Source organism: Oncorhynchus gorbuscha, linkage group LG18 (genome assembly GCF_021184085.1).
Source record: "Oncorhynchus gorbuscha isolate QuinsamMale2020 ecotype Even-year linkage group LG18, OgorEven_v1.0, whole genome shotgun sequence".
Classification (NCBI taxonomy): domain Eukaryota; kingdom Metazoa; phylum Chordata; class Actinopteri; order Salmoniformes; family Salmonidae; genus Oncorhynchus; species Oncorhynchus gorbuscha.
In genome coordinates this window covers 75,574,745-75,601,071 of record NC_060190.1, presented here as the reverse complement: position 1 = coordinate 75,601,071, position 26,327 = coordinate 75,574,745, and the positions used below count along the sequence as shown (strand labels likewise).

The 26,327-nt window shown below is 42.1% G+C and overlaps 3 protein-coding genes across 4 annotated transcripts; 2 read left to right on the top strand and 1 right to left on the bottom strand.

Moving 5' to 3' along the window:
• Positions 1 to 74: 74 nt before the first annotated feature.
• Positions 75 to 2,547, bottom strand: LOC124003906 (mitochondrial potassium channel-like). Its single transcript, XM_046312550.1, has 4 exons — positions 2,429 to 2,547; positions 1,684 to 2,085; positions 1,319 to 1,483; positions 75 to 1,216 (listed from the first exon to the last, which is right to left on the bottom strand). Exons 2-4 carry the CDS (start codon positions 2,023 to 2,025, stop codon positions 404 to 406), a joined length of 1,320 nt encoding a protein of 439 aa, XP_046168506.1. The 5' UTR covers positions 2,026 to 2,085; positions 2,429 to 2,547; the 3' UTR covers positions 75 to 403.
• Positions 2,493 to 4,066, top strand: LOC124003907 (translation machinery-associated protein 7). The gene is made up of 4 exons (XM_046312551.1): positions 2,493 to 2,644; positions 3,124 to 3,179; positions 3,330 to 3,417; positions 3,847 to 4,066. Exons 1-4 carry the CDS (start codon positions 2,629 to 2,631, stop codon positions 3,879 to 3,881), a joined length of 195 nt encoding a protein of 64 aa, XP_046168507.1. The 5' UTR covers positions 2,493 to 2,628; the 3' UTR covers positions 3,882 to 4,066.
• Positions 4,067 to 9,781: 5,715 nt separating this feature from the next.
• On the top strand, positions 9,782 to 23,948 carry LOC124003625 (deoxyribonuclease gamma-like). 2 transcript variants are annotated; one of them, XM_046312038.1, is made up of 8 exons: positions 9,782 to 9,909; positions 14,914 to 15,008; positions 15,461 to 15,547; positions 16,556 to 16,668; positions 21,896 to 22,008; positions 22,961 to 23,118; positions 23,391 to 23,487; positions 23,624 to 23,926. In XM_046312038.1, the coding sequence occupies exons 2-8, from the start codon at positions 14,974 to 14,976 to the stop codon at positions 23,792 to 23,794; spliced, it is 774 nt and encodes a 257-aa protein (XP_046167994.1). In that variant the 5' UTR covers positions 9,782 to 9,909; positions 14,914 to 14,973; the 3' UTR covers positions 23,795 to 23,926. The 2 variants fall into 2 exon arrangements, with proteins under 2 accessions (XP_046167994.1, XP_046167993.1); XM_046312037.1 differs by lacking the exon at positions 9,782 to 9,909 and adding an exon at positions 14,763 to 14,794 and having other exon boundaries at positions 23,624 to 23,948.
• The last annotated feature ends 2,379 nt before the right edge of the window (positions 23,949 to 26,327 follow it).

Sequence of the window (26,327 nt, the reverse complement as noted above, 5' to 3'; positions counted from 1 at the left end):
TACCGCTTGTATAACTTCCGTCATAGGACCAACTGATAAATAAATTGGACAACGCTGTCACGCTTGAGCACATTTTTGTGTGAAATACATGTTTTATGTTCTTTTTTTCTAGTTGTGACAATTTATATAACAAATCTACTTTCAAAACATAAAATATTTGACAACATATTACATTTTAATAGATCAAGAACTGTAATTCTAAATATGTGATAATGTATTGCATTTAAACATTATTATAATACTCTCATACAGTCATTGATTTCACATCATTGCATGGTTCATTTTCCCTGTATAAAAGACATGAATAGCACATCACAAAATTAATTTGTAATTATTTCTTTGTAAATCAAGATGGACCTGGTTAGATTAATAACACTCTTTTACAGTACATAACGTTAGTCAGTCAAACACCTCTAAAGAAAATATACAGAGCAGGTACAGTGACAGCAAGCGCAACGTAAGCCAGAACAGTGTTGTACATGGTAGTCTGGTTTATCTGAGCCTCAAGTCTTTTCTCCGTCTGGTCAATTCCTTGCATAACACTCTCTGTTTCACATACAAACATCTGTGAATCTTGTTGACTTATCTCGACAGGTGGCTTCTCTTCTCTATGATACGTCTCAATTAAATTCTTCACGTCCTTGAGTTCCGATTCAACCTTCCCAACACCCTGGTCAAGCTGCCCAAGCTGGGGCTGGACTCCTTCTATAAGAACCTGTGCCTTCTGGCTATAGAGCAATATCTCTTTTAGAACTGTCTCAGAGGCACTTGGAGAGGGTTGGGGTGGAGGCAGAACCACGATGGGTTCCGGAACCGGAACAGGACCTGTCACTGGCTTCTTCACATCTGTCTCAGCCTGAGCTGCTCTATGCTGTAGTGTCGTCCTCAGGGTGTCTATAAGGCCTCTCAGTTCCTCTTGTTGAGTCTTATGCATACTGGCCTGGACTTTGATAGCTTCCTGTAGGTTGACTGGTCCTTTCTGGGCCTCTAGTAGTAAAGTCTTCAGCTCCTGTAGGCGTACCCTGTTGATATAGGTAGAACCCATGACCCCTATGAAGGTACCGAGTACAGAGCCTATCACGGACCAGTTCTTGGTGCGCTCCGTCCGTGTCCGTTCTTTCTCGTGGCTCTCACGTACACCCGCTGAGAATAAGGCAAACCTCTCCCTTTCAGCCCCCTCTGCGTTTTCGTAGGCTGTTCGCATGCGACGTTCCTCCTATGGTCAAGACATTGTGAGAATGTGTGCTTCCTTTAAATAGGAGTGCAACACTACAGATGTGTGTATGTTCCATTTTTATTCTGTGTTGACATTTGTTACCTGCAGCAACTTGTGCTCCAGCGTGGCCAGCTCCAGGTAGTGGGCCTCCTCTCGTGAGACCCGATCCAGTCGATCTCTCACCTCCTTCAGCCGGACCTGTAGGGCCTCCAGGCTGCCATGGGCCTCACGCACCATCCCTCTGGCCACCATGAAGGCCTTTTCTGCCTAAAGACAAACATGACAACATTTACAAGATCAGGAAAGAGATGCATAATCTGACCAAACTCTGGGTCCCAAGACAAACTAGGGTTTTCTCCTGGTCAGGTCATGGAAAACTCAGTGGAGAGATAGCAAGACAAGATAGATACAGTGAAAAATGCATCAAAACCTCCAGTTCAATACACCTGGCTTGCCTATTGTCTTACCTCTGTAACTTTAGACTGGGCAGATCTGACTTCATTCAGGCCTACAAACTCCTCGTACCTCTCCCACCAGTAGTTAACTGTGTTTGAGGCAGTGCTCAAAGACTTCTGCCCCCACTGCTTCCCCAAGTCAGTCAGATTCTGTATTGTAGCTATGGCATGCTCCTGAATAGGCACAGCAGGTTTATCTACTCGGTCATCTTTTGGCTGTGGTGGTTTCTGTTGTTGTGTGCTGTAGCTCCTGCTGGAATACACAGTCCCTCTGACCGTCCAAGAGATGTGGAAACGGTGGAGACATGATGTTCCATGGCACCATGGTATGAGCGGTTTCCCTCCGGACCTCATTGAGAAGCCAGTCGGTTATATTCACTATGACACTACAGCAGAAGACATTGGAGCTGCCACCTGTAAAACAGTACAGTCAAACCCTGTATCAAAGTACAGTATATGGGTGGGCTGTTGAGGTTCGATGTATCAATGAATGTTCCTAAATATTTTTTAACACTGTTCATTTGACCTCTACAATGCTGATGTTTATGCAATTCATTGTAAATCTATGGCCATTTTGGATGTTATGCATGATGTAGTGGCTGAGACAGTTACCATAGAGAACGGGCTAGCGATCAAAGCTACCTAGCTAGCTACCAGCTGACAGTTTGCAAACTTGCTTTAAAACAACCCAAGTCTAAATTAACGTCATGTTCTACTCGTAGCTATTAATCTCTCTTAAAAAAGTATAATCACGTACCGGTTGTCTTCAAGTGTTGATTGTTCGGCAAATTATCGGCTGGCTACGGAACGTGAATGATGCTTTTATGATCAGGCGCATCGCAAACATCCTGCATCCGGTTTAGAGCGGAAGTGAGGTCCTAACAGCGCGGATTAGTAAGCAACTGCTAATACGCTAGCTCAGTTGTTTAATTGAGATTTTATTGAAAAGTATCAAATATGTCCGGAAGAGAAGGTGAGATACACATGTACATTTTTTTGACATAAAGCTCGATATTTATTTTCAGGGGAAACGTAATATTGCCTCTACTAGAATGAAGAAAAGTTTCGACTTCGACTGTCCAGACTAGCTAACTAACAACTCGTGCAATGCATTGCAATGTAGCTAGATACTGTAGCTTGAATAGCTGGCGCCTGTCAAGCCATGCCAAAGCAAAGAGATAGCCAGGCTAGAAAGTTCAATCTATTTACAGGTATTGCATTCGTATGTACCATATATGTTCATATATTGTTGCTTGCTCGTTCTAACATCTGCTTGCTAATAAATGCATCACAGTTATGCTAGATGGTTAGCTAGCTGTGTAATGTGTACATTTCTCCCACATGTCTTAATCAAGTTTAGCTAGTTATACGTAGCATGCTACCTTCTGGGCTTTGTGTGACGCTCATATGCGGTATTGATTCATATTAATTCAATGTGTTCTTGTCTTACAGGTGGTAAGAAGAAGCCTTTAAAAGCTGCCAAGAAAGCGACTAAGGAGATGGATGATGTGAGTCATTGTGTTGTTGGCACAATGTTGTATGTAGCCTGTATCATTCTGAAGGAACGCTCAGGATCTTTTGAAAATTCGAATACATTAAAATGTGGACCGGTGTTATTTCCATTGTAATCCTGAGCAGATTTGATTTGTCAAATCCAGGATGAAATGGCCTTCAAACAGAAGCAGAAAGAAGACCAGAAAGCCTTGGAGGCGTTGAAGACGAAAGCAGCAGGAAAAGGACCTTTGAGTAAAGAATAATGTATTTGTTCTTGTTGACAATAAGAATCTAATCAGGATTCTTCGCTTTTTCTGATGAAACTGAACAATACCCCCAAAATGAAATCAAAGGGTGGACTTTCAACTTGCCCCAAATCTACCCAACACCCATTCACGGACTCCAGATATATCGTATTATTTACCCATGCCACTGTTTAACTGTTTTTATACTGCAGAGGATAACAAAAAAGTATCTCAAGTACTGAGGAGAATAGGCCTATTGATTCTCAACACTAGGTGGCAGTGTTAGCTTTTTTTGGGGGGGGGGTATTGCCTGATTCAATGTACTCTGCTTGCCACAGGTGTCTGAGGCTATACATTAGTGCCTCACTACATTAGTTTTCTACAAAACGTTATACATATTTCAGATGGTTTTCTCAACTTCTCCATTTTGTTTCAGCTGGTGGCGGAATCAAGAAGTCTGGAAAGAAGTGATTTGGCGTTAGAAGATCGTGCACTCATTTGCTGAATCACAGCCCCCCCACCCCCATATTTTTTTTTCTTGTTTGGGTCCATTGAAGAAAATTGAGTCAAATACATGAAATGACCCTTTTTAAAAATAATTTCCAGTGTGTTCTTGTAAAGGAAAAAGTTCTGTACTATTAAAGTCTTGTAACTACTGTTGTATTTACACTCCTCTGTAATCTTTGAGATTCAGTCAGGAAACACATCATCATTAGATCAATAGCTACACTACACATACCAACATGATGTTGTGACGGCCCCGTTACAATGTGTAGCACAAATATAGTGTATTATAGTCAAATGTAATCAGTTTCACTTCATTCAAGCATGGCCACCTGCATCTTTAGCATCTGTATCTGTAAATTCAGCTTCTCTCGTTGAGGTTCTCTCTTCCGTTCCCTAAATTCTCTTCATACAGTCCAATTTTGTCCATGAACTGTTTCACAGTTCCAGAAAATTCGTTTTCTTATCTACAATTAATTTTATTCAGATTTTGACACCTGGATTTGAATGTGTGAAGTGATGTGTGTTTAAAAGATGTTGCTTGTTTAACCCATTTAGATTTTCCTTAAGAGGAAAGTTTGGGAGATTCAGAATAAAGCGCAATAATGCTGCTTGCTGTATTTAGTTGGTGTCAGTCCTTTCAGCTGTACCTCAACAGGGTAATTAATGGTCCCTCAGCTTCAGGGATAAAGAATGATCGATGTGGAGATGTAAGCCAGAGGTTTCACCTTTTATATGTATTTCCAGCGTAGACAGATGGTCACTGTAGGCTACTAAAGTGTTAATTTCATATAGATTATAATATTGTTAATCAAACCATCTGCCAGGATTAAACTTTGCTTGTGTTTGTCTGGCGTGTGTACATCCATCTTCTTTAGAACATACATATATGCCTTTTGAAAGTAGAATAGTTTGGCACGATGGTGTAAAGCATGTAATCTCTGGATCAGAACAAGTCAGCAGTCATATTACACAAGTAAATGTGTTTTATAATACCTTATGACATTTTAACAACACCCCCAAAAAAAAATGTACACGTCAAGTGTTCTCGTTGCCTGTGTTCGCTGTGGTATCAGTCATCTTTAATCAGCGAGCCACCTGTCAAGTGTTCTCGTTGCCTGTGTTCGCTGTGGTATCAGTCATCTTTAGTCAGCCGGTGGACATGTCACTGCAGCGATTTTCGTGTTAGAAACGTAGGACCCGTCTGCGTTAAAAGTAAAGAAAGATCATTAAGTTCTGGTACAAGAGAAACATTACACAACGAATGTATTCACTTGTCGTCAGGAATGAGGACAGGGTTTTTATGAGAGCAGGTTGTTCATAAATCAATGTTATTCTCACACAAGAGTTATCTTGAAAATCAAGATGTGGCTGGTTTTGTATTTTACTTGTTGAAGGCTCATATGTAGGTCTACTTTCTAAATCCAAGGGTGGTGTTAAGCTCTGTCAATGGCTTATCTCAGAACTTACATCAGTTCCATTTATTTTTCACTTCCATGAAGACATAAAGCTGATCTAGCTCCTGTTGAGTCCTCAGGCTTGGTGTGCACTGTGATCAGAACCTCTAGCTTTGAGAAACCCAGGAAGACATCATAAAGCTCATCTAGCTCCTGTTGAGTCCTCAGGCTTGGTGTGCACTGCGATCAGAACCTCTAGCTTTGAGAAACCCAGGAAGACATCATAAAGCTCACCTAGCTCCTGTTGAGTCCTCAGGCTTGGTGTGCACTGTGATCAGAACCTCTAGCTTTGAGAAACCCAGGAAGACATCATAAAGCTCATCCAGCTCCTGTTGAGTCCTCAGGTTTGGTGTGCACTGCGATCAGAACCTCTAGCTTTGAGAAACCCAGGAAGAGATGAGAAGTCATTTATTACATCTGTTTATGGATGGACTTTTATTCTCTGCTTTAATTTCCACCTGGCTGTCTGTTTAATATTCACATATGATTTGCTAAATCAAATGGCATGTGAATGGATCACGTTAAATTCCAGTGCTCCTGTGCCCCTTACCAATATTGAGACATTTAAAGCGGAGAATGGACGTGTCCCTGGCGAAGGCATCCACATCTTCAGCCTGGTTGTACTCATTGCCAGGCGCCAACCAAGTCCACAAAATCATCCCTTTTCAGCACAAACAATGCAACACATTTAATAGCATTAGTCCTGCATTATATATATATATATATTTATCAGATCACAATGTAAAAGAGCTTTATGAGGGTAACGTTGTACCTGTACAGAAACACCCTGTTCCTTGTATTATATATTTATCAGATCACAATGTAAAAGAGCTTTATGAGGGTAACGTTGTACCTGTACAGAAACACCCTGGTCCTTGTATCTGTTTCTTCCCAGACGAGTGCTGATTTTCAGTGTAGTGTTGCTTCTTACTGGACCTATTTGGACAAGAACACAAGATCAAATGACACACTTGTAAATTAATCATTATTATCATGTAAGGGCCAGGATTTTTCCTTTATCAGACCGTATATCACTGGTGTGACAAAGCATTTATGTTTACTGCTCTGATTAAGTTGGTAACCAGTTTATAATAGCAATAAGTCACCTCGGGGGTTTGTGATATATGGCCAATATACCACGGCTAAGGGCTGTATCCAGGAACTCTGCGTTGCGGAGTAATAATAATAAACCAGATATATTGCTTCTAATAAACCAGATATATTGCTTCTAATAAACCAGATATATTGCTTCTAATAAACCAGATTTATTGCTTCTAATAAACCAGATATATTGCTTCTAATAAACCAGATTTATTGCTTCTAATAAACCAGATATATTGCTTCTAATAAACCAGATATATTGCTTCTAATAAACCAGATATATTGCTTCTAATAAACCAGATATATTGCTTCTAATAAACCAGATATATTGCTTCTAATAAACCAGATATATTGCTTCTAATAAACCAGATATATTGCTTCTAATAAACCAGATATATTGCTTCTAATAAACCAGATATATTGCTTCTAATAAACCAGATATATTGCTTCTAATAAACCAGATATATTGCTTCTAATAAACCAGATATATTGCTTCTAATAAACCAGATATATTGCTTCTAATAAACCAGATATATTGCTTCTAATAAACCAGATATATTGCTTCTAATAAACCAGATATATTGCTTCTAATAAACCAGATATATTGCTTCTAATAAACCAGATATATTGCTTCTAATAAACCAGATATATTGCTTCTAATAAACCAGATATATTGCTTCTAATAAACCAGATATATTGCTTCTAATAAACCAGATATATTGCTTCTAATAAACCAGATATATTGCTTCTAATAAACCAGATATATTGCTTCTAATAAACCAGATATATTGCTTCTAATAAACCAGATATATTGCTTCTAATAAACCAGATATATTGCTTCTAATAAACTAGATGTGTGTGCTTGAAGTGATCATTTAAAAATACCACACAGAAGAAGTTATAAGGATAATTTAGTTGCTAATGGCAGGCTGCGGTACCCCGGTCGGCCTTCAACTTGAGTTACTCAATGAGTGATAGTATTGAAAGACTATAGCCAATACGCATAGGCTGTTACCTAAAATGTGGCATGTAGGCTGATTATTTATTGGTGCTGTTCGGTTATCAAATCAATTTAATTAGCTATTTTGGTAAATAGCATTGGTGCCCTAGCAGATGGTATTGGTGCCCTAGCAGATGGTATTGGTGCCCTAGCAGATGGTATTGGTGCCCTAGCAGATGGTTGGTGCCCTAGCAGATGGTGTTGGTGCCCTAGCAGATGGCGTTGGTGCCCTAGCAGATGGCGTTGGTGCCCTAGCAGAGATGGTGTTGGTGCCCAAGCAGATGGCGGTGCCCTAGCAGATGCCCTAGCAGATGGTGTTGGTGCCCAAGCAGATGGCATTGGTGCCCTAGCAGATGGCATTGGTGCCCTAGCAGATGGCATTGGTGCCCTAGCAGATGGCGTTGGTGCCCTAGCAGATGGCATTGGTGCCCTAGCAGATGGCGTTGGTGCCCAAGCAGATGGCATTGGTGCCCTAGCAGATGGCATTGGTGCCCTAGCAGATGGCGTTGGTGCCCTAGCAGAAGGTGTTGGTGCCCTAGCAGATGGTGTTGGTGCCCTAGCAGATGGCATTGGTGCCCTAGCAGATGGTGTTGGTGCCCTAGCAGATGGTGTTGGTGCCCTAGCAGATGGCATTGGTGCCCTAGCAGATGGCATTGGTGCCCTAGCAGATGGCGTTGGTGCCCTAGTAGATGGCATTGGTGCCCTAGCAGATGGTGTTGGTGCCCAAGCAGATGGCGTTGGTGCCCTAGCAGATGGTGTTGGTGCCCAAGCAGATGGCATTGGTGCCCTAGCAGATGGCATTGGTGCCCTAGCAGATGGCATTGGTGCCCTAGCAGATGGCGTTAGTGCCCTAGCAGATGGCATTGGTGCCCTAGCAGATGGCATTGGTGCCCTAGCAGATGGCGTTGGTGCCCTAGCAGAAGGTGTTGGTGCCCTAGCAGATGGTGTTGGTGCCCTAGCAGATGGCATTGGTGCCCTAGCAGATGGTGTTGGTGCCCTAGCAGATGGTGTTGGTGCCCTAGCAGATGGCATTGGTGCCCTAGCAGATGGCATTGGTGCCCTAGCAGAAGGTGTTGGTGCCCTAGCAGATGGTGTTGGTGTCCTAGCAGATGGCATTGGTGCCCTAGCAGATGGTGTTGGGGCCCTAGCAGATGGTGTTGGGGCCCTAGCAGATAGCATTGGTGCCCTAGCAGATGGCGTTGGTGCCCTGGCAGATGGCATTGGTGCCCTAGCAGATGGTGTTGGTGCCCTAGCAGATGGCGTTGGTGCCCTAGCAGATGGCATTGGTGCCCTAGCAGATGGGGTTGGTGCCCTAGCAGATGGCGTTGGTGCCCTAGCAGATTGGGCCCCTCTCAAAAGCCAAATGGTCTTGCAGGCCTGCCACCACCACTCAGATTTACAGTAACTTCTGAGCTACTCATAGACTACCCATGATGACTGATGAGAAATACCTATTCCAGATACATACTGTGGTTATACAGTATTCTGTAGCCCCGGGGCTATGCTGTCAGAGTTGACATCTCTAGATGTCTCTGCTGTGTACTATAGTGTATAAACCGTAAAAGTCAGGAAAGGCCTCAAGCTTTTTTTCTTTCACTAAAATTACAAAAGAACACACAAACATTACAAAATAATATTTTTTTTAGGCCCAGTTTGCATTTATTGTAAAAAAAAAAAAAAGAATTGCGCATGGAAGGCCAATCCTGTTCATGACATGTTGGAAACGTGCCCTGATAACCAGAGGGGCCCAAACAAATGGGGGGCCTTGTGGTTTAGTTTGTTCTGGTGGTGTAAGTGGCCCCTCTAACACATATAGACTCTGACCGGCTACAGCATAGGTTTGTGGGGGGGGGGGGGGGGGGCACTCCCTAATAAATAGTCGAAATAAGGGGCTCTGGATACATTGGGACCAGATGACAGGTTCCCAACACTATAGGTAACTCTAGATCCAATAATAACATGGTCACTATCTCAAATACGTTTTCGGTGCACTATATAGAACCTGGTCTCTAAGTAACTAAGTCATATGTTTACATATTTCACAACCGAGCAGATTAGGCAGAAAGTGTTGATATTGATTAGTATATTGATATTGATAAGTATTGATTTGTCAATGAGCTGTGGCGTTTGGTCAGAGTCAGACCAATGGGTCGTGGAAGAAGTTGCGTATGATTATGAATCAGACAGCACGGTGTCCTGTGACAAGGACATGGGAAGAAAATATGCAAACACATAGACAACTTCCACACCGCAAACTGTTCTTCAGATACAGGAAGTGCTGTGTTATAAAGTTTTAGTCACAACCTAGGCATACAGGGAGAGAGAGGGTTATGTAAGTGCAGTTCAGGCCATACAACGCTCTCTCTGAAGAGGATTTCTGCTGTTTACTTAAGGCATCAGAGCATCCTTCAACTCCTGGGTACATCATCATACCACGGTAATGAATTTGAATAATGAAAAAGTAATATACGGTTCAAATAGACTAAATATGGAACTATTATCAATCAACCTTATTCAATAATATTCTTTGAGTAAATGTCATAAAATTGAGCGTCTGCTAAATGGCATATATTATTATTATTATATCATTATTTTGTACCAACAAAAACAAAACTGAGGAAAAGAGATTTGCATAAAATGTCATGTTGATGTTCTTTACTCTAACTTCCGCGACGCATATAAGGCCCTGCCCCGCCCCCCTTTCGGAAAAGCTGACCACGACTCCATTTTGCTGATCCCTGTCTACAGACAGAAATTAAAACAAGAGGCTCCCACGCTGAGGTCTGTCCAACGCTGGTCAGAACAAGCTGACTCCACACTCCAAGACTGCTTCCATCACGTGGACTGGGACATGTTTCGTATTGCGTCAGATGGGAATATTGACGAATACGCTGATTCGGTGTGCGAGTTCATAAGAACGTGCGTCGAAGATGTCGTTCCCATAGCAACGATAAAAACATTCCCTAACCAGAAACCGTGGATTGATGGCAGCATTCGCGTGAAACTGAAAGCGCGAACCACTGCTTTTAATCAGGGCAAGGTGTCTGGCAACATGACTGAATACAAACAGTGCAGCTATTCCCTCCGTAAGGCTATCAAACAAGCTAAGCGTCAGTACAGAGACAAAGTGGAATCTCAATTCAATGGCTCAGACACAAGAGGCATGTGGCAGGGTCTACAGTCAATCACGGACTACAAGATGAAATCCAGCCCAGTCACGGACCAGGATGTCTTGCTCCCAGGCAGACTAAATAACTTTTTTGCCCGATTTGAGGACAATACAGTGCCACTGACACGGCCTGCAACGGAAACATGCAGTCTCTCCTTCACTGCAGCCGAGGTGAGTAAGACATTTAAACGTGTTAACCCTCGCAAGGCTGCAGGCCCAGATGGCATCCCGAGCCGCGCCCTCAGAGCATGCGCAGACCAGCTGGCCGGTGTGTTTACGGACATATTCAATCAATCCCTATACCAGTCTGCTGTTCCCACATGCTTCAAGAGGGCCACCATTGTTCCTGTTCCCAAGAAAGCTAAGGTAACTGAGCTAAACGACTACCGCCCCGTAGCACTCACTTCCGTCATCATGAAGTGCTTTGAGAGACTAGTCAAGGACCATATCACCTCCACCCTACCTGACACCCTAGACCCACTCCAATTTGCTTACCGCCCAAATAGGTCCACAGACGATGCAATCTCAACCACACTGCACACTGCCCTAACCCACCTGGACAAGAGGAATACCTATGTGAGAATGCTGTTCATCGACTACAGCTCGGCATTCAACACCATAGTACCCTCCAAGCTCGTCATCAAGCTCGAGACCCTGGGTCTCGACCCCGCCCTGTGCAACTGGGTACTGGACTTCCTGACGGGCCGCCCCCAGGTGGTGAGGGTAGGCAACAACATCTCCTCCCCGCTGATCCTCAACACGGGGCCCCACAAGGGTGCGTTCTGAGCCCTCTCCTGTACTCCCTGTTCACCCACGACTGCGTGGCCACGCACGCTCCAACTCAATCATCAAGTTTGCGGACGACACAACAGTGGTAGGCTTGATTACCAACAACGACGAGACTGCCTACAGGGAGGAGGTGAGGGCCCTCGGAGTGTGGTGTCAGGAAAATAACCTCACACTCAACGTCAACAAAACTAAGGAGATGATTGTGGACTTCAGGAAACAGCAGAGGGAACACCCCCTATCCACATCGATGGAACAGTAGTGGAGAGGGTAGCTAGTTTTAAGTTCCTCGGCATACACATCACAGACAAACTGAATTGGTCCACTCACACTGACAGCGTCGTGAAGAAGGCGCAGCAGCGCCTATTCAACCTCAGGAGGCTGAAGAAATTCGGCTTGTCACCAAAAGCACTCACAAACTTCTACAGATGCACAATCGAGAGCATCCTGGCGGGCTGTATCACCGCCTGGTACGGCAACTGCTCCGCCCTCAACCGTAAGGCTCTCCAGAGGGTAGTGAGGACTGCACAACGCATCACCGGTGGCAAACTACCTGCCCTCCAGGACACCTACACCACCCGTTGTTACAGGAAGGCCATAAAGATCATCAAGGACATCAACCACCCGAACCACTGCCTGTTCACCCCGCTATCATCCAGAAGGCGAGGTCAGTACAGGTGCATCAAAGCTGGGACCGAGAGACTGAAAAACAGCTTCTATCTCAAGGCCATCAGACTGTTAAACAGCCACCACTAACATTGAGTGGCTGCTGCCAACACACTGTCATTGACACTGACCCAACTCCAGCCATTTTAATAATGGGAATTGATGGGAAATGATGTAAATATATCACTAGCCACTTTAAACAATGCTACCTTATATAATGTTACTTACCCTACATTATTCATCTCATATGCATATGTATATACTGTACTCTACATCATCGACTGCATCCTTATGTAACACATGTATCACTAGCCACTTTAACTATGCCACTTTGTTTACTTTGTCTACACACTCATCTCATATGTATATACTGTACTCGATACCATCTACTGTATGCTGCTCTGTACCATCACTCATTCATATATCCTTATGTACATATTCCTTATCCCCTTACACTGTGTATAAGACAGTAGTTTTGGAATTGTTAGTTAGATTACTTGTTGGTTATCACTGCATTGTCGGAACTAGAAGCACAAGCATTTCGCTACACTCGCATTAACATCTGCTAACCATGTGTATGTGACAAATAAAATTTGATTTGATTTGATTTGTGTGAAAAACTGTTGTGAGACAGGAAGCTACTGTGCACAGGAAGCTACTGTGCACAGGAAGCTACTGTGTACAGGAAGCTACTGTGTACAGGAAGCTACTGTGTACAGGAAGCTACTGTGAGACAGGAAGCTACTGTGAGACAGGAAGCTACTGTGTACAGGAAGCTACTGTGTACAGGAAGCTACTGTGAGACAGGAAGCTACTGTGCACAGGAAGCTACTGTGTACAGGAAGCTACTGTGTACAGGAAGCTACTGTGTACAGGAAGCTACTGTGCACAGGAAGCTACTGTGCACAGGAAGCTACTGTGTACAGGAAGCTACTGTGTACAGGAAGCTACTGTGAGACAGGAAGCTACTGTGAGACAGGAAGCTACTGTGAGACAGGAAGCTACTGTGTACAGGAAGCTACTGTGTACAGGAAGCTACTGTGTACAGGAAGCTACTGTGTACAGGAAGCTACTGTGCACAGGAAGCTACTGTGCACAGGAAGCTACTGTGTACAGGAAGCTACTGTGCACAGGAAGCTACTGTGTACAGGAAGCTACTGTGTACAGGAAGCTACTGTGTACAGGAAGCTACTGTGCACAGGAAGCTACTGTGTACAGGAAGCTACTGTGTACAGGAAGCTACTGTGCACAGGAAGCTACTGTGCACAGGAAGCTACTGTGTACAGGAAGCTACTGTGTACAGGAAGCTACTGTGTACAGGAAGCTACTGTGTACAGGAAGCTACTGTGAGACAGGAAGCTACTGTGTACAGGAAGCTACTGTGCACAGGAAGCTACTGTGCACAGGAAGCTACTGTGTACAGGAAGCTACTGTGCACAGGAAGCTACTGTGCACAGGAAGCTACTGTGCACAGGAAGCTACTGTGCACACTGTGGAAGCTACTGTGCACAGGAAGCTACTGTGCACAGGAAGCTACTGTGTACAGGAAGCTACTGTGTACAGGAAGCTACTGTGTACAGGAAGCTACTGTGTACAGGAAGCTACTGTGTACAGGAAGCTACTGTGCACAGGAAGCTACTGTGCACAGGAAGCTACTGTGAGACAGGAAGCTACTGTGTACAGGAAGCTACTGTGTACAGGAAGCTACTGTGTACAGGAAGCTACTGTGTACAGGAAGCTACTGTGTACAGGAAGCTACTGTGCACAGGAAGCTACTGTGCACAGGAAGCTACTGTGTACACATGTCAGATGTTTTGAGGCTTCCGCTCTTCTTGAGGTCAGACAGTCTGCAAGGCTAGTGTTCTCCTTTCTGTCGTTAAAGCCTTTTGATCTGATATCTATTGGCAATTTACAGCTGAATGAAATGACCAGGACTGAACCGGACTCCGATGAACACTTTGTGGGGTCTATAATAGCAAATCATTTCTAGCAGATCATTTCTACCCTAAAACGTCAGGAAGTCTCAACTCTTTTTGTAACGAGAACGGAAACATATACTGCACTAATAAAAAATAAAAAAAATTGTGTGACATGTCTGTTTTTTTTTTACAAATCATCTTGGCTGACATATATATTTTTTACCTTTATTTAACTAAAGGTAAAAATAACAAATTCTTATTTTCAATGATGGCCTGGGAACAGTGGGTTAACTGTCTTGTTCAGGGGCAGAACAACAGATTTGTACCATGTCAGCTCGGGGATTTGAACTTACAACCTTCCGGTTACTAGTCCAACGCTCTAACCACTAGGCTACCCTGCCACCCTGATATAATACAGACAGTTTATAGACAAGACTCTATACCAACTACTAAGATGTATCATAACTGCTCTATTACCCGAAGCAATCATGAAGGTGGCGTCCTTCAACGTCAGAAGATTGGGCTGATAAGTGATAAGTGATAAGTGATAAGTGATAAGTGATAAGTGGCTGATAAGTGATAAGTGATAAGTGATAAGTGATAAGTGGCTGATAAGTGATAAGTGATAAGTGATAAGTGGCTGATAAGTGATAAGTGATAAGTGATAAGTGGCTGATAAGTGATAAGTGATAAGTGATAAGTGATAAGTGATAAGTGGCTGATAAGTGATAAGTGATAAGTGATAAGTGGCTGATAAAAACGTCATGAAATATCTCATCAAGGTGCTTATTCTCTCATTGTTCTGGAAATACATTCTCTATTCATACTTAATATTTAACATTGAGTCTGTCAGTATATTCTATTTAATTCATTCCCGTTCCATTCTATTCCATATGGCCAGATTGTGTCCCGCTACAGTGTCTTCTTGATCCTAGAAGTGGTTGATAGGACTGGCCAGGCCATGACAACGTTCCTTAAAGAGCTGAATGACACAAGGTATTTTCTCCATCTCTGACCTAAAACATACAATAATACCTGGATCCCTAGCAATTCTCCTGTATACATGTCATATATCCACATCTATATAATACAGTGATTAATACCTTACTGTTGTAATCCATGCCACTGAAGAAAAAGGCATTTAAGCAATAAGGCACAAGGGGGTTTGTGGTATATGGCCAATATACCACTACTAAGGGCTGTTCTTATGTATAACACAACGCAGAGTGCCTGGACACAGCCCTTAGCCATGGTATATTGCCCATATACCACAAACCCCCGAGGTGTCTTATTGCTATTATAAACTGGTTACCAACTTAATTACAGCAGTAAAAATAAATGCTTTGTCATACCAATGATATACGGTCAGATATACCACGGCCGTCGGCCAATCAGCATTCAGGGTTGGAACCACCCAGTTTATAATATGTGTTATATCCTTTTGGCAGGGCCAACAAGAAGCATCCTTACACCATGGTGAAGAGTACCAGACTGGGGCGTGACACCTACAAGGAACAGTTTGTTTTCCTCTACAGGTACTGACACAATGTGTTGTTAGACAAGCTTACAATTGGCTCATTCACCCCCCCCCCCCTCGTCTCCCCTGTAACTATTCCCCAGGTCATTGCTGTAAATGAGAATGTAGGAGGATGAGAATTATGAGTATGAGAAAATAAAAATAAAAGACAACAAAATCCGATTTCACTTACATTGAGGCTTATCTAAGATCTGAAATTAACTGATCATTTTAGATAATAATGAAGAAGTTTACATAAACAGCAATGGGGACCTGATCCTAGATCAGTTTTCCCACTCAGGGACACTGTGAATACGAGCCCTGTAGATGAACGTGAACACGTGTAGGAGACCTGATCCTAGATCAGTTTTCCTACTCAGGGACACTATGAATACGGGCCCTGTAGATGAACGTGAACACGTTTAGGAGACCTGATCCTAGATCAATATTCCTACTCAGGGACACTATGAATACGGGCCCTGTAGATGAACGTGAACACGTTTAGGAGACCTGATCCTAGATCAATATTCCTACTCAGGGACACTGTGAATACGGGCCCTGTAGATGAACGTGAACACGTGTAGGAGACCTGATCCTAGATCAATATTCCTACTCAGGGACACTGTGAATACGGGCCCTGTAGGGACACTGATCCTAGAATATCCTAGATCAATATTCCTACTCAGGGACACTGTGAATACGGGCCCTGTAGATGAACGTGAACACGTGTAGGAGTGTAGATCAATATTCCTACTCAGAGACCTGATCCTAGATCAATATTCCTACTCAGGGACACTGTGAATACGGGCCCTGTAGATGAACGTGAACACGTGTAGGAGACCTGATCCTAGATCAATATTCCCACTCAGGGACACTGTGAATACGAGCCCTGTAGATGAACGTGAACACGTGTAGGAGACCTGATCCTAGATCAGTATTCCTACTCAGGGACACTGTGAATACGGGCCCTGAAGATGAACGTGATAAGCTGTAAATTGACAGATGCCTCATGTATTGTTGGTGCCAGAGAGGACCATGTGAAGCTGACTGACAGCTATCAGTATAAGGACAACCAGGTGGGAGACGAGGACGCCTTCGCTAGAGAGCCTTACATCCTCCGCTTCACCTGTCGCAATACAGGTAGTATTATAGTAATGTCTTCACTAGAGAGCCCTGTTTCACCTGTCTCAATACAGGTAGTATTATAGTAATGTCTTCACTAGAGAGCCATGTTTCACCTGTCTCAATACAGGTAGCATTATAGTAATGTCTTCACTAGAGAGCTCTGTTTCACCTGTCTCAATACAGGTAGCATTATAGTAATGTCTTCACTAGAGAGCCCTGTTTCACCTGTCTCAATACAGGTCGTATTATAGTAATGTCTTCACTAGAGAGCTCTGTTTCACCTGTCTCAATACAGGTAGTATTATAGTAATGTCTTCACTAGAGAGCCCTGTTTCACCTGTCTCAATACAGGTAGTATTATAGTAATGTCTTCACTAGAGAGCTCTGTTTCACCTGTCTCAATACAGGTAGTATTATAGTAATGTCTTCACTAGAGAGCCCTGTTTCACCTGTCTCAATACAGGTAGTATTATAGTCATGTCTTCACTAGAGAGCCCTGTTTCACCTGTCTCAATACAGGTAGTATTATAGTCATGTCTTCACTAGAGAGCTCTGTTTCACCTGTCTCAATACAGGTAGTATTATAGTAATGTCTTCACTAGAGAGCTCTGTTTCACCTGTCTCAATACAGGTAGTATTATAGTAATGTCTTCACTAGAGAGCTCTGTTTCACCTGTCTCAATACAGGTAGTATTATAGTAATGTCTTCACTAGAGAGCCATGTTTCACCTGTCTCAATACAGGTAGTATTATAGTAATGTCTTCACTAGAGAGCCCTGTTTCACCTGTCTCAATACAGGTAGTATTATAGTCATGTCTTCACTAGAGAGCTCTGTTTCACCTGTCTCAATACAGGTAGTATTATAGTAATGTCTTCACTAGAGAGCTCTGTTTCACCTGTCTCAATACAGGTAGTATTATAGTAATGTCTTCACTAGAGAGCTCTGTTTCACCTGTCTCAATACAGGTAGTATTATAGTAATGTCTTCACTAGAGAGCCCTGTTTCACCTGTCTCAATACAGGTAGTATTATAGTAATGTCTTCACTAGAGAGCTCTGTTTCACCTGTCTCAATACAGGTAGTATTATAGTAATGTCTTCACTAGAGAGCCCTGTTTCACCTGTCTCAATACAGGTAGTATTATAGTAATGTCTTCACTAGAGAGCCCTGTTTCACCTGTCTCAATACAGGTAGTATTATAGTAATGTCTTCACTAGAGAGCCCTGTTTCACCTGTCTCAATACAGGTAGTATTATAGTCATGTCTTCACTAGAGAGCCCTGTTTCACCTGTCTCAATACAGGTAGTATTATAGTCATGTCTTCACTAGAGAGCCCTGTTTCACCTGTCTCAATACAGGTAGTATTATAGTCATGTCTTCACTAGAGAGCTCTGTTTCACCTGTCTCAATACAGGTAGTATTATAGTAATGTCTTCACTAGAGAGCTCTGTTTCACCTGTCTCAATACAGGTAGTATTATAGTCATGTCTTCACGTATGTTATTATTTATTTACCATCCTCTTTAGTTCCTATTTGTATATTTATCCTATTATAGCAATACTATGGTTGTAGTAATACTATAGTATCTGAGGGGTGATAGAGACTGGTTGTAGTAATACTATAGTATCTGAGGGGTGATAGAGACTGGTTGTAGTAATACTATAGTATCTGAGGAGTGATAGAGACTGGTTGTAGTAATACTATAGTATCTGAGGGGTGATAGAGACTGGTTGGAACATCAGTAATACTATAGTATCTGAGGGGTGATAGAGACTGGTTGTAGTAATACTATAGTATCTGAGGGGTGATAGAGACTGGTTGTAGTAATACTATAGTATCTGAGGAGTGATAGAGACTGGTTGGAACATCAGTAATACTATAGTATCTGAGGGGTGATAGAGACTGGTTGTAGTAATACTATAGTATCTGAGGAGTGATAGAGACTGGTTGTAGTAATACTATAGTATCTGAGGGGTGATAGAGACTGGTTGTAGTAATACTATAGTATCTGAGGAGTGATAGAGACTGGTTGTAGTAATACTATAGTATCTGAGGGGTGATAGAGACTGGTTGGAACATCAGTAATACTATAGTATCTGAGGTGTGATAGAGACTGGTTGTAGTAATACTATAGTATCTGAGGAGTGATAGAGACTGGTTGTAGTAATACTATAGTATCTGAGGGGTGATAGAGACTGGTTGGTTCATCAGTAATACTATAGTATCTGAGGGGTGATAGAGACTGGTTGTAGTAATACTATAGTATCTGAGGGGTGATAGAGACTGGTTGTAGTAATACTATAGTATCTGAGGGGTGATAGAGACTGGTTGTAGTAATACTATAGTATCTGAGGGGTGATAGAGACTGGTTGTAGTATTACTATAGTATCTGAGGGGTGATAGAGACTGGTTGTAGTAATACTATAGTATCTGAGGGGTGATAGAGACTGGTTGTAGTAATACTATAGTATCTGAGGAGTGATAGAGACTGGTTGTTGTAATACTATAGTATCTGAGGGGTGATAGAGACTGGTTGTAGTAATACTATAGTGTCTGAGGGGTGATAGAGACTGGTTGGTTCATCAGTAATACTATAGTATCTGAGGGGTGATAGAGACTGGTTGTAGTAATACTATAGTATCTGAGGGGTGATAGAGACTGGTTGTAGTAATATTATAGTATCTGAGGGGTGATAGAGACTGGTTGTAGTATTACTATAGTATCTGAGGAGTGATAGAGACTGGTTGGTTCATCAGTAATACTATAGTATCTGAGGGGTGATAGAGACTGGTTGGTACATCAGTAATACTATAGTATCTGAGGGGTGATAGAGACTGGTTGTAGTAATACTATAGTATCTGAGGGGTGATAGAGACTGGTTGTAGTAATACTATAGTATCTGAGGGGTGATAGAGACTGGTTGGTACATCAGTAATACTATAGTATCTGAGGGGTGATAGAGACTGGTTGTAGTAATACTATAGTATCTGAGGGGTGATAGAGACTGGTTGTAGTAATACTATAGTATCTGAGGGGTGATAGAGACTGGTTGTAGTAATACTATAGTATCTGAGGGGTGATAGAGACTGGTTGTAGTAATACTATAGTATCTGAGGGGTGATAGAGACTGGTTGGTTCATCAGTAATACTATAGTATCTGAGGGGTGATAGAGACTGGTTGGTTCATCAGTAATACTATAGTATCTGAGGGGTGATAGAGACTGGTTGGTTCATCAGTAATACTATAGTATCTGAGGGGTGATAGAGACTGGTTGGTTCATCAGTAATACTATAGTATCTGAGGGGTGATAGAGACTGGTTGTAGTAATACTATAGTATCTGAGGGGTGATAGAGACTGGTTGTAGTAATACTATAGTATCTGAGGGGTGATAGAGACTGGTTGTAGTATTACTATAGTATCTGAGGGGTGATAGAGACTGGTTGTAGTAATACTATAGTATCTGAGGGGTGATAGAGACTGGTTGTAGTAATACTATAGTATCTGAGGAGTGATAGAGACTGGTTGTTGTAATACTATAGTATCTGAGGGGTGATAGAGACTGGTTGTAGTAATACTATAGTGTCTGAGGGGTGATAGAGACTGGTTGGTTCATCAGTAATACTATAGTATCTGAGGGGTGATAGAGACTGGTTGTAGTAATACTATAGTATCTGAGGGGTGATAGAGACTGGTTGTAGTAATATTATAGTATCTGAGGGGTGATAGAGACTGGTTGTAGTATTACTATAGTATCTGAGGAGTGATAGAGACTGGTTGGTTCATCAGTAATACTATAGTATCTGAGGGGTGATAGAGACTGGTTGGTACATCAGTAATACTATAGTATCTGAGGGGTGATAGAGACTGGTTGTAGTAATACTATAGTATCTGAGGGGTGATAGAGACTGGTTGTAGTAATACTATAGTATCTGAGGGGTGATAGAGACTGGTTGGTACATCAGTAATACTATAGTATCTGAGGGTGATAGAGACTGGTTGTAGTAATACTATAGTATCTGAGGGGTGATAGAGACTGGTTGTAGTAATACTATAGTATCTGAGGGTGATAGAGACTGGTTGTAGTAATACTATAGTATCTGAGGGGTGATAGAGACTGGTTGTAGTAATACTATAGTATCTGAGGGGTGATAGAGACTGGTTGGTTCATCAGTAATACTATAGTATCTGAGGGGTGATAGAGACTGGTTGGTTCATCAGTAATACTATAGTATCTGAGGGGTGATAGAGACTGGTTGTAGTAATACTATAGTATCTGAGGGGTGATAGAGACTGGTTGTAGTAATACTATAGTATCTGAGGGGTGATAGAGACTGGTTGGTACATCAGTAATACTATAGTATCTGAGGGGTGATAGAGACTGGTTGTAGTAATACTATAGTATCTGAGGGGTGATAGAGACTGGTTGTAGTAATACTATAGTATCTGAGGGGTGATAGAGACTGGTTGTAGTAATACTATAGTATCTGAGGGGTGATAGAGACTGGTTGGTACATCAGTAATACTATAGTATCTGAGGGGTGATAGAGACTGGTTGTAGTAATACTATAGTATCTGAGGAGTGATAGAGACTGGTTGTAGTAATACTATAGTATCTGAGGAGTGATAGAGACTGGTTGTAGTAATACTATAGTATCTGAGGGGTGATAGAGACTGGTTGGTACATCAGACGTTAATGGTTATCTGTAGGAGCCAGATGGCTTTGGGATGTGCTGAGTGGACGGGAGGAAGTCACAGGATTGTTATAGGGGATACAGGTGGAGAGTTTTGGATTAGGCATCAAGGGGGTTGAGGTCAGGTCAGGTCACCTTAAGGGAGGAGGAATGGTTTAACCCTATCACTTCCTCTTCCTGTCGAACCATAACAGATCTAAAGTGTTGGAGAGAAGGAGGAGAGCATCTAAACTGGAGTATATATATACTGTGTTGGTGGAAACATGTTTTGTCTGAACGTATTCATCCTCTGGGAGAATTAACTTGGTTAAGCTTTCATAATGTCCGTGGAGTTTATTACTCCGAGAATTAGAACCTAACACATTTAACTCTGGCAGAGGTTCTTTTTCCTTTCTGATCAGGTGATGTGATCATGAATTACTCCTAAGACTGTTCACAGTAGATAACCCCTACTACGGTACCTACTCCAGACTGTTCACAGTAGACCTGGAGTTGGGTTCTAGAACAATTCCTTTCAGGATATGACCTGATTGCTTTATATCCTATAGTGCTGAAAGACCTCGTGTTGATCCCGGTGCACACCAAGCCTGAAGACTCTGTGAAGGAATTGGATGAGCTGTACGACGTGGTTAAAGTAGTGAAGAGGAAATGGAAGACTGATGTAGGTTTACTCACTAAATGCTCACCTGGGTACACACACTTCTTATTCTGAAAGTTAAGGTTCACTGACACTTTAAGGTTCAAATAGTTTCCACTCATTTGTAGTTTATTTATTCAAATACTTATTCAAATATTGTCATGTGCTACTGGAAAACCCTTTTAAAACCTCATTTTTAGCCATAATAAAGACATATTAGTGTTTAATAAAGAGCAAGCTACACAGGAACAATATTCTTAGTAAGTTGTCTCAATGTGGGACTACTAAGGACATAGAACATAAAATGTGTTCCGTATTCTAAAGTGTAACGAAAGATAACGCTTTAGAACAGGGAACACATATTGAGGTACCTTATTAGTTCCACATTGAGAACGCTCACTAAGAGTCTGTTTCTTGTGTAATTTGCACTTTATTAAATACCGTCAAATCAAATCAAATCAAATGTATTTATAAAGCCCTTCGTACATCAGCTGATATCTCAAAGTGCTGTACAGAAACCCAGCCTGAAACCCCAAACAGCAAGCAATGCAGGTGTAGAAGCACGGTGGCTAGGAAAAACTCCCTAGAAAGGCCAAAACCTAGGAAGAAACCTAGAGAGGAACCAACGATGAGGTTATTAAGTAAGCTTGATGTTTGATTAAGAAAACCCTTAATTAGGATATAATATATGACTAATAAGACATAATAAAGGCCTTATTGGCTACTTATATACACACTTATACAAATGAATAGCTAACGTGTACCTTACAGTGTTATCCACTTTTTATATCACAACATTACATCATTGTTGACAGCATTTAGCTTAAAATCAAGCGAATTATAGAAGTAATTTTTTTTTAAATATATATTTTTTAATTTCTTTGTATATTCTTTATTGTTTTCCTTTTAAAAAAATGTATTTTTTTTTCTTCATAGAAATACTTTAATGTGGTGTCACTGTTTGTGTCTCTGGCAGAACATCATGATCCTGGGCGATTTCAATGCGGACGGAAGTTATGTCACCAAGAAAGGCATGACAAATATCCGTATCCGTAGTGACAAGAAGTTCCACTGGGTGATTGGAGATGATGTGGACACCACAGCCAACACAAGCAACGACCACACCTACGACAGGTAGACCTACTCCAAATAGGTTATAGACTCAAGGTGTACGACAAAAAGGTTATGAATTGGATCAAATACATCAAACATGGTCCTCAATATAATCGTTTCTCAAAAATGTTATCCAAAAGAACCCTATGAAATTAATAGAAATGGTTCATTGTTAAGCAAAGTTTTATAAACATATATGTTCAATATTGCAAACAGGACCTCTGAAGACACATATCATCATGTCATTTCTTTAGCCATTGTGGAATATTTTTGTTTCCTTTGCTTCCTATCAGGATTGTGATGTACGGGGATGACATGTTGGAGGCGATGGTCCCCAACTCAGCCAAGCCCTTCAACTACCACAAAGCCTTTCACTTATCTGAAGCTATGGTGCGCCATATTTCCTCTTTCAGACATCTGTTTTCCATCTTGGACTAAAAACATTTTCAATTGAGATGTTTTTTTTTTATAGTGTTTTTAGGTAATCCCTTACTACATAAATATTTCACTCCCTCAAATGATGCAGGCTTTGAGTATCAGTGACCACTACCCTGTAGAGGTGGAGCTGACGACGGCTGAAACTGTACCACAGAAGAAAGAGGAAAAAGAGGAAGTAGAGTCTCCCAGTGTAAACCCAATACCACGGAAGAAGAAAAGACTCGTGAGAAAGTTGATAGGGAAGTCAAAACAAGCCTAGAAATGCCTAAATGTATATAAATAATGATATTCTAACTCTGTAAATCTGTTTCTGTTTGTTTCAAATGTTTCAAGTGCTTTACTTAATAAAGACCTACATGCAATATTCTATGCAGGAAATTTTATTTTATGATAAAACATTTTCTAAGTAAACCAATCCAAGTTGTCTGTTTATCTTCATTAGAAAATATATTTTAGGTCACAAAAAAACATCTACTGGCTAACAACACAGTGTGAAACTGATGCAGCTTCAGGGCTTACAACTGTTTGTGAGTGTATTCTAACCACACTTCTGGTGGTTGACAGTGCTGCATATAGTGTACTGTAATGTACTACAGCAGACACTGCTCAGCAGGATGGAGAGAGATGACACCGTTTCTCCAAGGAGTTACCATGGAATTGTGGGCCGGTCCGCAAAAGGACAGACCTGTTTACACACTGAAAAACAATCTGGACACCGCTCTAATATCTTGTATAATGAGATATAAACTCATTATAACTAATGAGATTTAAAAAAAATAAACATCCCTTTTTCAGGACCCTGTCTTTCAAAGATAATTCGTAAAAATCAAAATAACTTCACAGATCTTCATTGTAAAGGGTTTAAACACTGTTTCCTGTTTCCTGAACCATAAACAATTAACGAACATGCACCTGTGGAACGGTCGTTAATACACTAACAGCTTACAGACAGGTAGGCAATGAAGGTCACAGTTATTAAAACTTAGGACACTAAACAGGCCTTTCTACTGACTCTGAAAAACACCAAAATTAGGATGCCCAGGGTCCCTGCACATCTGTGGCCAGGGCAATAAATTGCAATGTCATTACTGTGACACGCCTAAGACAGCACTACAGGGAGACAGGATGGCTGATCATGCTCGTAGTGGCAGACCACGTGTAACAACACCTGCACAGGATCGGTACATCCGAACATCACACCTGCGGGACAGATACAGGATGGCAACAACAACTGCCCGAGTTACACCAGGAACACACAATCCCTCCATCAGTGCTCAGACTGTCCGCAATAGGCTGAGAGAGGCTGGACTGAGGGCATGTAGGCCTGTTGTAAGGCAGGTCCTCACCAGACATCACCAGCAACAACGTCGCCTACGGGCACAATCCCACCTTTGCTGGACCAGACAGGACTGGCAAAAAGTGCTCTTCATTGACGAGTCGCGGTTTTGTCACACCAGGGGTGATGGTCGGATTCGCGTTTATCACGAAGGAATCAGCAAGGCCTGTACTCTGGAGCGGGATCGATTTGGAGGTGGAGGGTCCGTCATGGTCTGGGGCGGTGTGTCACAGCATCATCGGAATGAGCTTTTTGTCATTGCAGGCAATCTCAACACTGTGCGTTACAGGGAAGACATCCTCCTCCCTCATGTGGTACCCTTCCTGCAGGCTCATCCTGACATGACCCTCCAGCATGACAATGCCACCAGCCATACTGCTCGTTCTGTGCGTGATTAACTGCAAGACAGGAATGTCAGTGTTCTGCCATGGCCAGCTGTCACGCCCTGACCATAGAGAGCTTTTTATTTTCTATGTTGGTTAGGTTGGGATGTGACTAGAGTGGGTCATCTAGGTAATTATATTTATATGTTGGCCTGGTATGGTTCCCAATCAGAGGCAGCGGTTTATCGTTGTCTCTGATTGGGGATCATATTTAGGCAGCCATTTCCCCTTTGTGTTTTGTGGGATCATGACTTTGTATAGTTGCCTGTTAGCACTATAACAGCTTCACGTTTTGTTTTGTGCATTTATTGTTTTCTTTGAGTTTCACGTCGTAATAAAGAGGATGGAACCATATCACACTGCATCTTGGTCCACTCATTATGACGACCGTGACACCAGCGAAGAGCCCGGATCTCAATCCCATTGAGCGCATCTGGGACCTGTTGGGTTGGAGGGTGAGGGCTAGGGCCATTCCCCCCAGAAATGTCCGGGAACTTGCAGGTGCCTTGGTAGATGAGTGGGGTAACATCTCAAAGCAAGAACTGGCAAATCTGGTGCAGTCCATGAGGAGGAGATGCACTGCAGTACTTAATGCAGCTGGTGGCCACACCAGATACTAGTGACTGTTACTTTTTTTTTTTTTTTGACCCCCCCCTCCTCAGGGACACATTATTCAATTTCTGTTAGTCACATGTCTGTGGAACTTGTTAAGTTTATGTCTAAGTTGTTGAATCTTGTTATGTTCATACAAATATTTACACATGTTTAAGTTTGCTGAAAATAAACGCAGTTAATAATAATAATAATAATAATATATGCCATTTAGCAGACGCTTTTATCCAAAGCGACTTACAATCATGTGTGCATACATTCTACGTATGGGTGGTCCCGGGAATCAAACCCACTACCCTGGCGTTACAAGCGCCATGCTCTACCAACTGGTTTCTTTTTATGCTGTGTTTATATGACAAAACAGAAATTATTGTAGCCAGAAATAGTGAACTTAAGAAGTAATCAATGAGTCATAGCTAATCAAAACAAAAAAAGTGCTATTGTGCTACGCAGCTGGAAGG

Bases quoted from the DNA above. Each gene is read 5' to 3' on its own strand.
- LOC124003906 (XM_046312550.1), bottom strand. From the start codon at position 2,025: ATGAGGTCCGGAGGGAAACCGCTCATACCATGGTGCCATGGAACATCA. The intron at 1,484-1,683 runs GTAAGACAATAG...GTTTGTCTTTAG, and splicing joins CCCAGTCTAAAGTTACAGAG to GCAGAAAAGGCCTTCATGGT. The intron at 1,217-1,318 runs GTAACAAATGTC...TCTTGACCATAG, and splicing joins TGGAGCACAAGTTGCTGCAG to GAGGAACGTCGCATGCGAAC.
- LOC124003625 (XM_046312037.1), top strand. The intron at 15,009-15,460 runs GTATTTTCTCCA...TCCTTTTGGCAG, and splicing joins AAAGAGCTGAATGACACAAG to GGCCAACAAGAAGCATCCTT. The intron at 16,669-21,895 runs GTAGTATTATAG...TATATCCTATAG, and splicing joins CTTCACCTGTCGCAATACAG to TGCTGAAAGACCTCGTGTTG.
- LOC124003907 (XM_046312551.1), top strand. The intron at 3,180-3,329 runs GTGAGTCATTGT...TGTCAAATCCAG, and splicing joins CGACTAAGGAGATGGATGAT to GATGAAATGGCCTTCAAACA. The intron at 3,418-3,846 runs GTAAAGAATAAT...ATTTTGTTTCAG, and splicing joins AGCAGGAAAAGGACCTTTGA to CTGGTGGCGGAATCAAGAAG.